The sequence below is a fragment of the Microtus oregoni genome, unplaced genomic scaffold, assembly GCF_018167655.1.
Source record: "Microtus oregoni isolate MIOR12 unplaced genomic scaffold, Mior012 000034F_ref0000314, whole genome shotgun sequence".
In the NCBI taxonomy this organism is placed as follows: Eukaryota; Metazoa; Chordata; class Mammalia; order Rodentia; family Cricetidae; genus Microtus; species Microtus oregoni.
The window spans coordinates 6,491,744-6,505,640 of record NW_024543093.1 but is presented as its reverse complement, the minus strand read 5'-3'; the positions used below and the strand labels follow the sequence as shown (position 1 = coordinate 6,505,640).

At 41.9% G+C, this 13,897-nt stretch overlaps 1 protein-coding gene across 1 annotated transcript in view; it reads right to left on the bottom strand.

The window, feature by feature from the left end:
* Positions 1-7,030: 7,030 nt before the first annotated feature.
* Positions 7,031-13,897, bottom strand: part of Ywhaq (tyrosine 3-monooxygenase/tryptophan 5-monooxygenase activation protein theta) — a 29,912-nt gene continuing 23,045 nt past the window's right edge. The window contains exons 3-6 of the mRNA XM_041630450.1: positions 13,520-13,643; positions 12,675-12,838; positions 11,917-12,012; positions 7,031-8,378 (exon numbers count right to left, since the gene is read on the bottom strand). Of these exons, the coding sequence (XP_041486384.1) occupies positions 8,319-8,378; positions 11,917-12,012; positions 12,675-12,838; positions 13,520-13,643 (444 nt within the window). The 3' untranslated portion in view covers positions 7,031-8,318. The remainder of the gene's footprint in view (positions 8,379-11,916; positions 12,013-12,674; positions 12,839-13,519; positions 13,644-13,897) is intronic.

Genomic DNA, 13,897 nt, shown 5'->3' with positions numbered 1-13,897 from the left:
AGAAATGAGCCACGACATTATTTCAAAAAGACCCATTTCTGGGCTGGAGAGATGGCTCAGTGGTTAAGGGCATTGCCTGCTCTTCCAAAGGTCCTGAGTTCAATTCCCAGCAACCACATGGTGGCTCACAACCATCTGTAAAGAGGTCTTGCACCCTCTTCTGGCCTTCAGGCATACAGACAAAATATTGTATACATAATAAATAAATAAATATTTTTAAAAAAAGATCCATTTCTAAAACTTTGTAACTTGGTATTACCTCCCCTTCCACATCACCTGCAGTGGCTGTTCTGGATAGGTGCAAGAGGATCATACATCATATATACAAATGTGGGGCTGTGGAGGTTCTCCTCCTGCTGAAATGCCTGTTCCCCTGGCAGCTCTGAGTAACTGGACCACATGAGAAACTAACATAATGAAGAGAGTAAATGGAAAGGAGCTTGGTTGAAATTACTTAAGGTCTAAAGTGACCAAGTCTTGATTTGAACTGATTGGCCGCACAAAACTAAGAAATCGGGGTCTGGAGAGATGGCTCAGAGTTCTTGAAGGAGTCAGGTTCCCAACACACCCACATGACAGTTCACAACTCTACTTCCAGTTCCAGAGGATCTGATGCCCTCTACTGGTCTCCAAGGGCACCAGGCACACATGGTGCTCAGACATACACAAAAACAGTACAGTCATACCCAGAAATTAGAAAGAAAAACAAAGCAGCACTAGTATAAATGAACTGTGAAGGTGTTTTACAACAGCCCAGGACACTAATCAATGCTGAGTTTCCCACATCTAGCCTGCTTATATGCATAGGCAGAAGAGCCATGTTACTGTGATGCAGATATTTGGGCCGTCAAAGCCATTCTGACAGGATGATGCCAAAAAACAGCAGAAATTGAGAATGTTTCTCACAACTTCTGAATCCTGAGGCTGAGGCTAAGTCTCTTGGGATTTAGTTGTCCTTCCACTAGTCCCATTTTTGCTTGAAGGAATACAATAAAATCTGGAAGTCAGTCCAATTGTCACCAATTGTTGCCCAGCAATTTACTTTCTGTAGGCCCAAAGCTACTGTCAAATAGCTGTTGTCTGTCTTTCCCCTTCTTCCATCCCATTCTGCCCATCAGCAGAAAGCTTCTCATCTGTCTTAAGATGCGAGCTAACCGCATGCAAAGGCAGTAACAACAAGAAAAACAGGAAGTTTTAGGTAAAAGGCCCTGCAAAAATAGACCAGAATCTGGAAGTGGCTTTTACATCTATCAGTTGTTAAATAGATGTTGATTTGGAACCAGAGGGGTGGTGTTCCTCCCACTTTAATGCTCAATAACTTGATTACAGTTTAAGTGTGGATTCCTGGCTACCGGCAGGCTAGACCATCCATTGTGTCAAAACCGATTTACCCCTAAGGACAGGATCAGGGAGCATCTGACGCTGTGGACTCCCTGATCAAAGAGGAGCATTCACATCATAGCTGACATGGGACCTATCACCAGAACTGACCAAGATTCGCTCAGGAAGCACTTAGGGTCTAGACTAGGCAAGGCATTCAATGTGTGTTCAGATTGTGCATGTGCCACAGAGAAAAGCCCTAATTCTGATCCTGGGTGATCCAGGCAGTATGGTGCTTACTTTAGACCTACTGGCCACACTAGGAAACCAAAACATAGTCACCTTGGGTAGATACTACCATCTATCTACTTATTGTCTTACCTAGGAATATAGATCAGGCAAGTTCATTAAGGAGTGGACCATTGGCTCATTACTTGAATATGGTACGGTCCTTGGTATTTGGTCATTCTTTGACTTTTTTTTTAGGGGGAGGGTTTTGAGACAGGGTTTCTCTGTGTAACAGTCCTAGTTGTTCTGGAAGTAGCTCTTGTAGACCAGACTGGCCTCTACCAGTGCGCTACCACCGCCAGACAATTTGCTGACATTTTAGAATATAAAAGAACAGCTGGAAGGTCATCCACCCACTAATGTCACCTCTACCATCTCAGTGACAGGTCATTCAAGTCAAGCACTTAATGCAGAAGTCTACTGAGATCTATTTTGGGAGACATAGGAGAAGTCATGCTTTTATAGTCAAAAGCTCTTAGGTAGAGAAGTATGTGCCCTTGAGATATGCCTTGAGAGAGGGGATGGCCTAAGTGAGGTATGAAATGTCACCTATCTTAAGGGAGACTAATCAATGTGCACCTCATTAAGATGCATATGTCAGGCTTTTTGAGTTTTGCCCCCAACGCAGTTAGTTGAACCACTCTTCCTCTAACTAAATGGAGCATTTTCCATCCGCTGCACAAAGGCAAGTGAGCTTCCTCGGAAGTCCAGCACATTTCATTTCCTCCTCCAGACTGTGCCTAGAGTTTATTATATTTTAACCAGAAATGGGAGGGACTGATGAAAACAGGCACTTAAGAAAGGCTCAGGGTTTACAGCCTACCTTCTTGCCAACTTGCTGTTTATAAACTGAAAAGAAAACCTGTCAGATAGGCTAGTGAAATGGCTCAGCAGTTAAGATCACTGGCTGCTCTTCCAGAGGACCTGTGTTCATCCCAACACCCACATCAGTGCTAACTGCCTAAACTCCAGTCCCATTGGATCTGACACCCTCTTCTGACCTGCATGTGCAAGGCATGCATTGTGTACAGGTGTACACACAGAAAAAATACCCCCCACACAGATTTTTATGGCCTACATAGTTTTGAAGTCTCTGATGAAATCTGGCAGTCTACAAAGATGGTAAAATCGATCTCTTATCATCTAATTTAAGCAGTTTCTCATTTCATTCTTATCAACATCCTCTCTTCAGATAGTATTTCACGGTATAACCCAGGCTGGAATCACTTTCATGGTCTTCTGCCTCCCAACTGTAGGTATATAAGCGTATGATAGCATTCTCATTTATCTATGAGCTTTTAGCTGGTACCCAATACATATAACTGTTTTTTTTTGTTGTTGTTATTGTTGTTTTGTTTTTTAACAGGGTAGTCTGTAGTCCTGGCTGTCCTGGACCTCTTTACATATACCAGATTGGCGCCAAATCACCTACCTCTGCCTCCCAAGTGCTAAGACCATAGACGTGTACCACATGCCCAGCTCAACATACATAGCTCTTAGATGAGAGCCTTGAACAGCAACTTATAGCTTAGGATGTTCAGGTAAGTGGTTATTACACATATTAGCTGTATAGATATGGAGTTAGGCTCACCATGGAGACTATGTAGTAAGAAGTATGTAACACACACATATATGTGTGTATAGACAGACATACAGATAAAAACTCATTTGTCGGGGGCAAGAGATGGCTCAGCAGTTAAGAGCACTGGCTGCTCTTCCAAAGGACCAGGGATCTCGTAGCACCCACATGGCTGCTCACAACTGTTTACAGTTCCAGGGAATCTGATACCTCACAAAAACATGAATGAGGGAGGGCAAGATACCAATGCACATAAAGCTACTTAAAAAAAAAAAAATCTAGCCGGGCGGTGGTGGCACACACCTTAATCCCAGCACTCGGGAGGCAGAGGCAGGAGGATCTCTGTGGGTTCGAGGCCAGCCTGGTCTACAAGAGCTAGTGCCAGGACAGGCTCCAAAGCTACAGAGAAACCCTGTCTCGAAAAACTAAAAAAGAAAAAAAAAATCTAATTAATGGGGGAAGACTTGAAATTACTTCCATTAATACTAACAGCTGCAACAGTGGGTACCCCTCCCCACCTCTTAAAAAACAATCTGTGTTGGGGGCTGGAGAGATGGCTCAGAGGTTAAGAGCATTACCTGCTCTTCCAAAGGTCCTGAGTTCAATTCCCAGCCACCACATGGTGGCTCACAATCATCTGTAATGGAGTCTGGTGCCCTCTTCTGGCCTGCAGGCATACACCAGAATATTGTATACATAATAAATATTTTTTAAAAGGGGGAGGGGGAGGGATATGGGAGGCGGTGAAGGGGAGGAGGCAGAAATCTTTAATAAATAAAAAAAATAAATATTTAAAAAAATAATCTGTGCAACTCAGTCTGAGCCTTCCAGATAATGGTATTTACAGCTCTGTGCTAACAGATCAGGCAAGTAAACTCTTGACCAAAGAGAAACAAAGACATTTCTTCTCTGGGTCTTGGTGTTTTCTAACTTAGCAACAAAAATTTCTCCTGGTTTTCCATCAGAGGACACTAATTAGAAGCAACATAACTGCTTAATAGTTTTTTAAGCCTTTCATTCCCAAGTTAGTCATTTTTCTGTGTGTGTCCTTGACAATGTAGGGTAATGGGTCTGCTCAGTATAGTAGACAATTTCACTTTATTAGAACCCTCCAATTTAGGCTGACCTGATGTACCTTTGCACGCTAAGAAACCACTGAGCTTTACCACCAGCCCTTCTTTTATCTTGAGCAGAAGTTTCTTAAAAACAGGAGGGTCTCATGTAATCCGGGCTGGTCTTAGAACCTCCAAAGTACTGAGATTGTAGATACGTGCCACCATACCTGGCTGAGAAAGGGTCTTCCTGACTCTACTTGAATAGCTAGCTGGAATTATAGGTGCTTACTACCATGCTCAACCTGTTAAATCCCCTACACACCTGGAAATTCTTTGATGCAGTAGCTCACAGAGTAGACTGTGCACCTTTTATAGCCAAAAAAGTGAAGCTCAGACCATGGCGACAGTTGTGAAGTTGTGTGGATCACCGTTCTGACACGCCGTCCTTGAGCACTAACGCTAGTGAGTACACATGGAGACCAGACGGCTTGACTTCTAGGCTGTTCATCTCTCCATCAAATCATCTTAGACTTGAGTCTAATTTCAAAAATGTTACTAACCTCACCCTATTTATTTTCCTAGTTTAAAGTTTTGGTGTTGCCAGCTGTCTCTGTTCTACCAGTAAACCAATATTCCAAGATTCCTGACAGGGTCCCTAAGTCTGGGGGGAAAAATGATCATGGAGAATGGCTTAAATGAAGGGCCTTTGTGGAAAGACCCACAGGGATGAAACTGCTGTGGGAGAATGCTCTTGTACGCTGCAAAGATTTGTCATTCATATTGGTTTAATAAAACACTGACTGGCCAGTAACCAGGAAGGAAGTATAGGTGGGGTGACCAGATTAGGAGAATTCTGGGAAGAGGAAAAGCAGAGAGACACACTCACCAGCCAGAAGAAGCAAGAGAATATCTGAGAAAAGGTACCAAGCCACATGGCTAAACATAGGTAAGAAGTTTACTTAAGTTCTAAGACCTAGTTAGTAGTAATAAGCCTGAACTAAGAGGCCAAACAGTTTATAATTAATATAAGCTGTGTGGTTTTTTTTGGGGGGGGGAGGGGACTGAATAGCTGTAGGACCCGGCAGGACAAATACTTCCAACGACATGAAATAGCAGAAGCACACTGAATACTAATTCCAGATGGAAAGGAAAAACAAAACCCCAGTAATGCCTCAGCCTGCTATCCTTCAAAAGCTCACATTACTGGAGTAGGATGGCGAGGAAGGATTACACAAGGTGAGCAGGGATTTTGCAAGTAGTATCTACTTCTAGTCCACAGGAAGGGGAAGCCTGCGTACAGCCCCTCTACTAGGAAACAGCAGCAGACTAAAGTTTCAGTTAAGCTATATATGAAGTTGTCCCAGAAAGCTCCACTGCTATTCCATTTTTTTGAGACAGGGTTTCTCTGTGTAGCTTTGAAGCCTATCCTGGGACTTGCTTTGTAGACCATGCTGCCTCGAACCCAAGAGATTCACCTGCCTCTGTCTCCTGAGTGTTGGGATTAAAGGAGTGAGCCACCACATGCAGCCTTGGAAAGAAATTTCAAAAATTGCGAGTTCTCAAGGGCTGGGTATACCACAAACGATGCCTAGGAGCATGGGGCCCTGGGTCCAATCCCTGGAAATGAAAATTAGAAAAAGGACACCCTCAAACATGGCTCTAAAGCCTCCCATAACTCTAAACCCTTACTTGCTTCCACCTCCCCCTGAGGAAAGATGTTTTTCTGTCTAATGCTGAAAGGCCCATAAACCAGAAGGTTGAACACCAGGACTTTAGATATTAATTTCTCCTAAATGGAGAAGGCATTCTTTCTTGTCAGAAATTAATTTAATGTTCTCTGTGTGTATCTCCTCCGCTCAGAGTAGGAGTTCTGGAGACCAAACCGTAACCCTCTGAAAAAGCAGCACTTTTAAGATCTGAGCTGCCTTTCCAACCTTGAAATAAGACATTCAAATGTGGGGCTGAGCCGGGCGGTGGTGGCGCACGCCTTTAATCCCAGCACTCGGGAGGCAGAGGCAGGCGGATCTCTGTGAGTTCGAGACCAGCCTGGTCTACAAGAGCTAGTTCCAGGACAGGCTCCAAAACCACAGAGAAACCCTGTCTCGAAAAACCAAAAAAAAAAAAAAAAAAAAAAAAAAAATGTGGGGCTGAATACAGAGAGGCCACCCAGCAACCCATCACCTGACTTTACTCACCACTTACTGCTCAACACATGACAGGCTCTCAGTGTACACCACCCTCATCTTCACCCAACTATCTGTAACTATAAGCCGTATCCTACAGATTTAAATTCAGGGAAACAAACTTCTATGAACTGTTTTGGTTTTCTTTCTGTGCTGTTTTTAACTTTTTGAGGCACTATGGATAAAAACCTATATAGCCTTATCAATTCTTCTCAACAAGCTACCAGTAAGGCTTATACCAAAGTGGGAGACATTCTCACATGTACAAAGCTCTAAGGAAAAGAAGAATCAAGAGAAATGGAAGAGAAAGAAAGCCAGAGAGGAAGCATATAGCAACTGTAAATGGAGCTTTTTTTCCCCACATTCATGTTTTAGAAAATAAGAGGATAAACCTTAGTGTTAATTTTTCAAATTATGTTGCCTTGAAAAACTATTTCTCAAACTAATACAGGTTAAAAGGAAATCACTGATAATATAAAATCAACATGACTTTGAATGTCCGAGTGGTAGGGAATGCTTAGAGAGTGAGCTAACTGGAAACCAGAACCCCACACTTACAACTCCAACACCAGCCAAAGCACTCCTAGGCACATGAGTAGCTTTTCTAGTGTTCAAATGTCCACTTTATTCCACACGACAGCTAACCAGATTATCACTCACATCTGAGGAGATGACCCATGAGATGACCTGGAGAAATACAGTCCAATTTTACAGTGTCAGGCACCCCACAAGTGTACCACAATGCAGAAATACATGTTTATACTAACTACATTTTACATAAAGAGAAATAGTAATAAACTTCAGAAGGTAGTAAATGCATCTGTTCCTTAAAATATGGGTATGCAACTGTTACAAAGCCATAATAAATGGTTTTATAAAATGTAGTTTTATTTTATGTTACTCTGCTGTTACATAGGGCATAACATTTCACAAGGCTTTTTTGGGACTACAGTCAATGATTAGCAAACACAATATTGTGGGTCCAACCCTCTAAAGAACAATCACTGGACAAACTGGACACCCTCACCTCACATGTGTACAGATCTGCATGGAAAAGTACTGACGTTTAGACTTGGACTTGTGTACTTTATTTCCCCTTTCTAGTGTATTAAGAAAGGACATGCATTTTAATTTGCCCAAAGCAATGCTTGTATTCTGGCAGCAACATGCTACTTCTATTACAAGGTAAAGTGAATACCAGAGCTACGAAGGCAGGAGGTGTAAGTGAATTTTTATTGGGAAGGAAGTTGTCAACTCAAACAGCAGCAAATGAAGAATGCATAAATGAAACTCCCTGTTGTCACAGACAGACGTAACCTCCAGAATATGTGACATAGGAGACATTTCAATCTGTGACCCCCAAGACTGGATGCATTAAGAGCTTTCCCATTCAACCCAACACTTCTGGATTCCTACTAAAAAGGAATATGCAGTAAGAGTATGGAAAAGTCGCTTCTGAAAGGATTACCCCCCAAAGAAGGGTCAGAGGGGGATGTAGAAATCGGGGAGTTATTATTACAATTACTTTAAATTGTAATGCACTACATTCCCATAGCTTCACAGTAATACAAAACACAGCCACTTGCAGAACTGGTTCAGAGTACTTAAATACCCAATGTACTGTCAGTCCTCTACACAAGTGTCTGCAGTTACTCGCGTTTATATGAAATGAAGCTATTGATACTTTTCTACAGCAGTAACCGCACACCAGGAAGGCCGAGACAACACAAATCAGGGGATGGAGTTTTCCCAAAGCTGCAGTGTGAAAAGACTATAAACAGTTGATCCCATACACATGAATAGGCTTCCTTGCTAGAGGAAATCCAGGTGAAATAAGGAATGGAGATGTAAAAAGGTTTTCTTGAGGGACGAAGGACAGCACCCTGGATGCCTTTAGTTTTCGGCCCCTTCAGCTGCATCACATTCTTCTCCTGCACTGTCCGATGTCCATAACTACAGAGGAAGAAAAAAAGAAACACCGTAAGATATTACTTCCATTTAGATATTCTTTACGTCCCCTGAGAGAAGTCCTTGAGAATGATCATGACAATCCTTCCTCAAAACTGAACAACATCACCCCTTCAAAACACAGTCTAACAAGACATTTACAAAATCGCATACACATATATATATGTGTACTGTGGGCAGCACCACCATCTACATGTTCCTCCTTGGGTTCTTGCTCTGACTTCCCTCAAGGATGGACTATGACGCGATGTGAGAACCAAATATATATCCTTCTCCTCCCCAAGCTGCTTTGGTCATGAGCTGTTTTTTTTTTAAATTAGTTTATTTATTATGTATATAGCATTCTGCCTGCATGTATGTCTGCATACCAGAATTCATCACAGATGGTTGCGAGCCAGCATGTGGTTGTTGGGAATTGAACTCAGGACCTCTGGAAGAGCAGCCAGTGCTCTAAACTTCTGAGCCACCTCTCCAGCCCATGGTCATGAGCTTTATACAGCAGCAGAGAGCAAACTGAGACAGTGTCCAACACCATACTAGTAGTTAAGTAATAGAATTGTAATTACAGAATACACAAGGGAAATGCTGAGAATCTCATATTCTCCATTCTCAGTAGTGAAATGCTTTCCTTGAAAACAATATTTAAATAGAATTTATAACCAGGTGTTGGTGGCACACATCTTTATTCCCAGAGCTCAAGAGGCAGAGAAAGGTGGATCTCCGTCCAAGTTCAAGGCCAGCCTGGTCTACAGAGTGAGTTCCAGGATAGTCAAAGTTATACAGACAAACTCTTGTCTCAAAAATAAAAAAGTAAGCCGGGCGGTGGTGGCGCAGGCCTTTAATCCCAGCACTCGGGAGGCGGAGGCAGGCGGATCTCTGTGAGTTCGAGGCCAGCCTGGTCTACAAGAGCTAGTTCCAGGACAGGAACCAAAAGCTACGGAGAAACCCTGTCTCGAAAAATCCAAAAAAAAAAAATAAAAAATAAAAAAGTAATTCATGAGGCTAATAAAGCAGAAAGCATACAAGGAGAAAATCATGGTTTTGTTGTTTCCAAGTACATGAAGGACTAACAGAAAAAGCAGCAAATATACTTTACACTGACAGAAATTCAAACAGGATTAAGTGATGAAGCTAGAGACATAGCATGCAAACATGTGTACTAACTGAATGCTAAACCTACAGTACTCTAAGATCGCTCTAATTAAGGATGGAAAGAAGTCAACAGTCAATACTAACCGCAATCAGTTCAGAAAATAGATTTTATCAGATCAACACCAGGATGCTACTTGCAACTTTAGAAAAATGAGGCTCTTAGATTACCTTAAATTACTATTAAGATACTATAATAAACAGAATTAAAATCCCCTAAAGAATTACTCCTTAAAGAGAGGACAGAACCAAACCAGTTAAAAGACAGCTAGTCCTGAGTCCATGGAAGGAATATACAATCAGTTCACAGAAACAGATGTGTGTGGATCACTCCTCTGTCCCACAGGGCTGCAGGCTTTGCTGACAACTAAGAAAGTCCAGTGCTTTCCTAATTCCCACATCATCTGTCCAGGAGAACTGAACGGATGGGAACTTTATAAAACACTCTAACAATAATCCTCCCTAGTAAAAGCTGAAGCACTACAACCAGGGGCAAGGAAAACTGCATTCAAACTAACAGGCATCATTCCCTCTGTTCCCTTAAGTCTAAGATATTACTCCATCAAATTTACTTGAAAATACAAAACAATTTAATTTAAAGCTTTACCTTTTTCAATTATTCTGCTATAATTTGGGTCTAAAATGTACCCAAAGGCCCATATGGTCACTGTGGCTTGAAAGAGAGTAGTAGAATTTCTTAGAAGAGGTATCAAGCTAGAGAAAGTTGGGGTCATTGTGGGAGTGCCCTTGAAGAGGACACTATGATACAGGTCTCTTTCCTGTGGCTGCCAAGAGACATGCAGGAGTTCACCACACGTCCCCATTAAGCTGTTCAACACAACATGGCCAAGCTACTATGGACTGAAACCTTTAAACTCAAGAATCAAACTAAATGTTTCCTTCCTTTTTTTTTAAGATTTATTATGTATACAACAGTCTGCCTCCATGTACGCCTGCAAGCCAGAGGAGGGAGCCAGATCTCATTACAGATGGTTGTGAGCCATCCTGTGGTTGCTGGAAATTGAACTCAGGACCTCTGGAAGAGCAGCCAGTACTCTTAACCACTGAGTCATCTTCTCTCCAGCCTCCCAATGTTTCCTTCTTTTAAAGTTGTTTAATCCCAGGCACTTTGTCATTGAGGGAATAATACCTCCATCAGATTGGCTTGTAGGCAAGTCTGTTTTGTTTTGTTGGTTTTTCGAGACAGGGTTTCTTTGTAGCTTTGGAGCCTGCCCTGGAACTCCCTTTGTAGACCAGGCTGGCCTCAAACCCACAGAGATCCGCCTGCCTCTGCCTCCCAAGTGCTGGGATTAAAGGCGTGCGCCACCACCGCCGGCTTGTAGGCATGTCTGTAGGCACATCTTTTTTGAGACAGGGATTCTCTGTGTAGCCCTGGCTGTCCTGGAACTCATTCTATAGACCAGGGTGGCCTCGAACTCAGAGATCTGCCTGCCTCTATATCCCAAGTGCTGGGGTTAAAGGTGTGCACCATCCGCTGGATAGCTGAAGACTCGCTCTGCTATGGGAAACACCACCCCTGAGAATGTGCTTCTGGTTTATAAAAGAAAAGCATGCTGAGCAAGCCCTGGAGAACAAATCAGCAAACAGCTCTCCTCCATGGCCTCTGCTTCAGCTCCTGGCTCCAGATTCCTGTCTTGATCTCCTGCCCTGACTGCCCTCTATGACAGACTATAAACTCTAAGCTGAGACAAATCCCTTCCTTCCCAAATGCTTTTGGTCATGGTGTTTTATCACTGCAACAGAATGCAAACTAGAAGACCCACTATCAAATATTCAAATATATATAACTCACAAAGCAACCTTTAAAAAAATTTAAAAACCTTTATAGGTATAGGTGTTCTGCCTGCACACCATGTGTGTATAGTGCCCATGGAGACCAGAAGAGGGCCTTGGGTTCTTTAGAACTGGAGTTAGTCCATTGTGAACCACTATGTGTATATTGAGACTTGAACCCAGGCCCTCTGGAAGAGCAATCAATGTTCTCTCTAGCCTTACCAAGTAAACTTTGATTAGAACAAGCCGTTTCATGTGATTTTAGGAGATTGCAACACCTATAGAAACCCTATATTTGCTATGCCTAATTTAGCCAGAGAAAGGAAATACTAAAATTACACAAGCGCTCTAAATTAACTGTTATCAACATGTTCAACCAAGTCAAAGAATAATAACACTGTGTTCCTACAAGCACAGTACCTTTTCCAGGAAGGTCTGATAAAAAAAAAAAAAGTACCTTGTCACCATGGAGATCTTTCTCCAAGCTTTAAAAACACTCTACTTCTTCTATAACTGCGCCCCCCCCCCCCCCAAGACAGGAAGATCAAAATAAAGTTATGCTGTTTCTGGAAACACTCACTGTTAAGTTGTCTCTAAGCAACTGCATGATGAGGGTGCTGTCTTTGTAGGAGTCTTCATTCAGTGTATCAAGCTCTGCGATGGCCTCATCAAAAGCCTGGTAAAGTTAATATTCACAGTGAGCAATACCTTCAGTGACAGAAGCTGGTCATTCTGCAAATACAACTGTGTGCACAGTTACACTGTGTTAGTCACACACTAACTAAGAAGTACTGCCTTAGAATCCTGGTTTAAGATTTTTGTGAGGGCTCCTCACTTAAAATTCCCTCCAACCTGAGGAAGTTCTTTCCTTACTAAAATCCATACTTGCTCTTTTTTTAAAAAAAAAGAAAGAAAAAAGAATTTGTATAACCTGAAACATGCTGTAAATACTTATAGAAACAGGTATCTTTGTTCTTTCACAAGACACACAGTAGATTAGCAACACTTGACACAATTCTTATAAGAGCTAGCATAACCCTGAGACATTTGGGGGGAATACAGATTTCTAGTGCTTCAACTCGGTAGGCACTCCTTTCTAGAATGTGATGCTTCCTCCTAAAGTTACACTTCTTTGACCACTTTGCTTCCATGCTCTTCAGTCAGACATGACAGTGAGAGCATGGTGTTTAAAGGGGGAGGAAGTAGGCACGACAGCAATAAAAAAGAAAACACATTGCAAAAGAAATAGCTTCCCTGAATATCCAAATACTTAAAAATTAATATACTTAGTATCTCAAATACCCTCAGCCAAAGAGGTATAGTCCCCACAGACCTTACCGTTTTAGCCAGTGTGCAGGCAAGCTCTGGATTATTAAGGATCTCATAGTAAAATACAGAAAAGTTAAGGGCCAGACCCAGGCGGATTGGATGTGTAGGCTGCATCTCTTTCTTGCTTATATCAAATGCCTCTTGGTAGGCTCCTTGGGAATTATCTATCGTTTCTGTGAGTTGAAGAAAAAAAAAATAAGACAACAGCAAAAATATCTATCCAATATACAGCATTCTGACAACTTTAACGTATATAGCAGCTGAGTCATTCTCAGTCATCATAGTTCCAGTATATTTAAATAAAACCCATCAGGACCAGCAAGATAGTCAGTGGGTAAAGGTGCCTGCCACCAATCTTGACAAGAGTTTGATCCCTGAACACATATGGTAGATGTCCTCTGATCTCCACTTATCCTGTCATGGTTTGAATGTGAAATGTTCTCTAAGACACATGTGTTAAAGATAGGACTGTGAGTTTGTGTGGCTTTTAAGGACTACATCCTGAGGGTGCTGACCAAATCCATGGATCAGTCTTCTGATGGCTGGCATTACTGGAAGGTGACAGAAACTATGAAGTATCCTGAAAAGCTATACAGTGTCTCTAGCTCTCCTAACCCCTTTGCTCCAAGGCTGCACTTAGGTGAGCAGCTCTATTCCATCACATCCTCTCAAGACTGGCCTACTCAGGGTCCACATTAATGGAATCAGTGAACCATGGACTGAAACCATTGAAGTCAAAATAAATCTCTCCTTTAAGCTGTTTGTTCTTAGATATTTGTCATAGTGACAAGTGACTACCCAACCCCACTTCATTTTATATATTCTGCATTTATCCACAGGTCAAATATACTTACGTTTTCGATCATCGCCACATGCTACTTCAGCAAGATACCGGAAATAATCTCCCTTCATCTTCAGATAGAAGACCTTACTCTCTGGATTAGTTGCATTGGCTATTAAATACTTATCCAACAATTCCTAAAAGAAATAAATCAAGCACTAATGAAAAGCCATTCGGTCACAAACAAGAATAGTATATTCCTGACTATTATTGCAATCTAGACCTCAAGTATGTTCTTACAACTGGGTCAAGTTGTTGTACTAGCTTCCCTGGCAGGCCTTGTCCACAGTTTATAGCAAAAAAAAACATAGATACGCCAAATACTGTCATTAGCAAAAGCTTGTCCTTTTAGTAAGCTATTTGCCCAATATTTACTGATACCCACTTATGT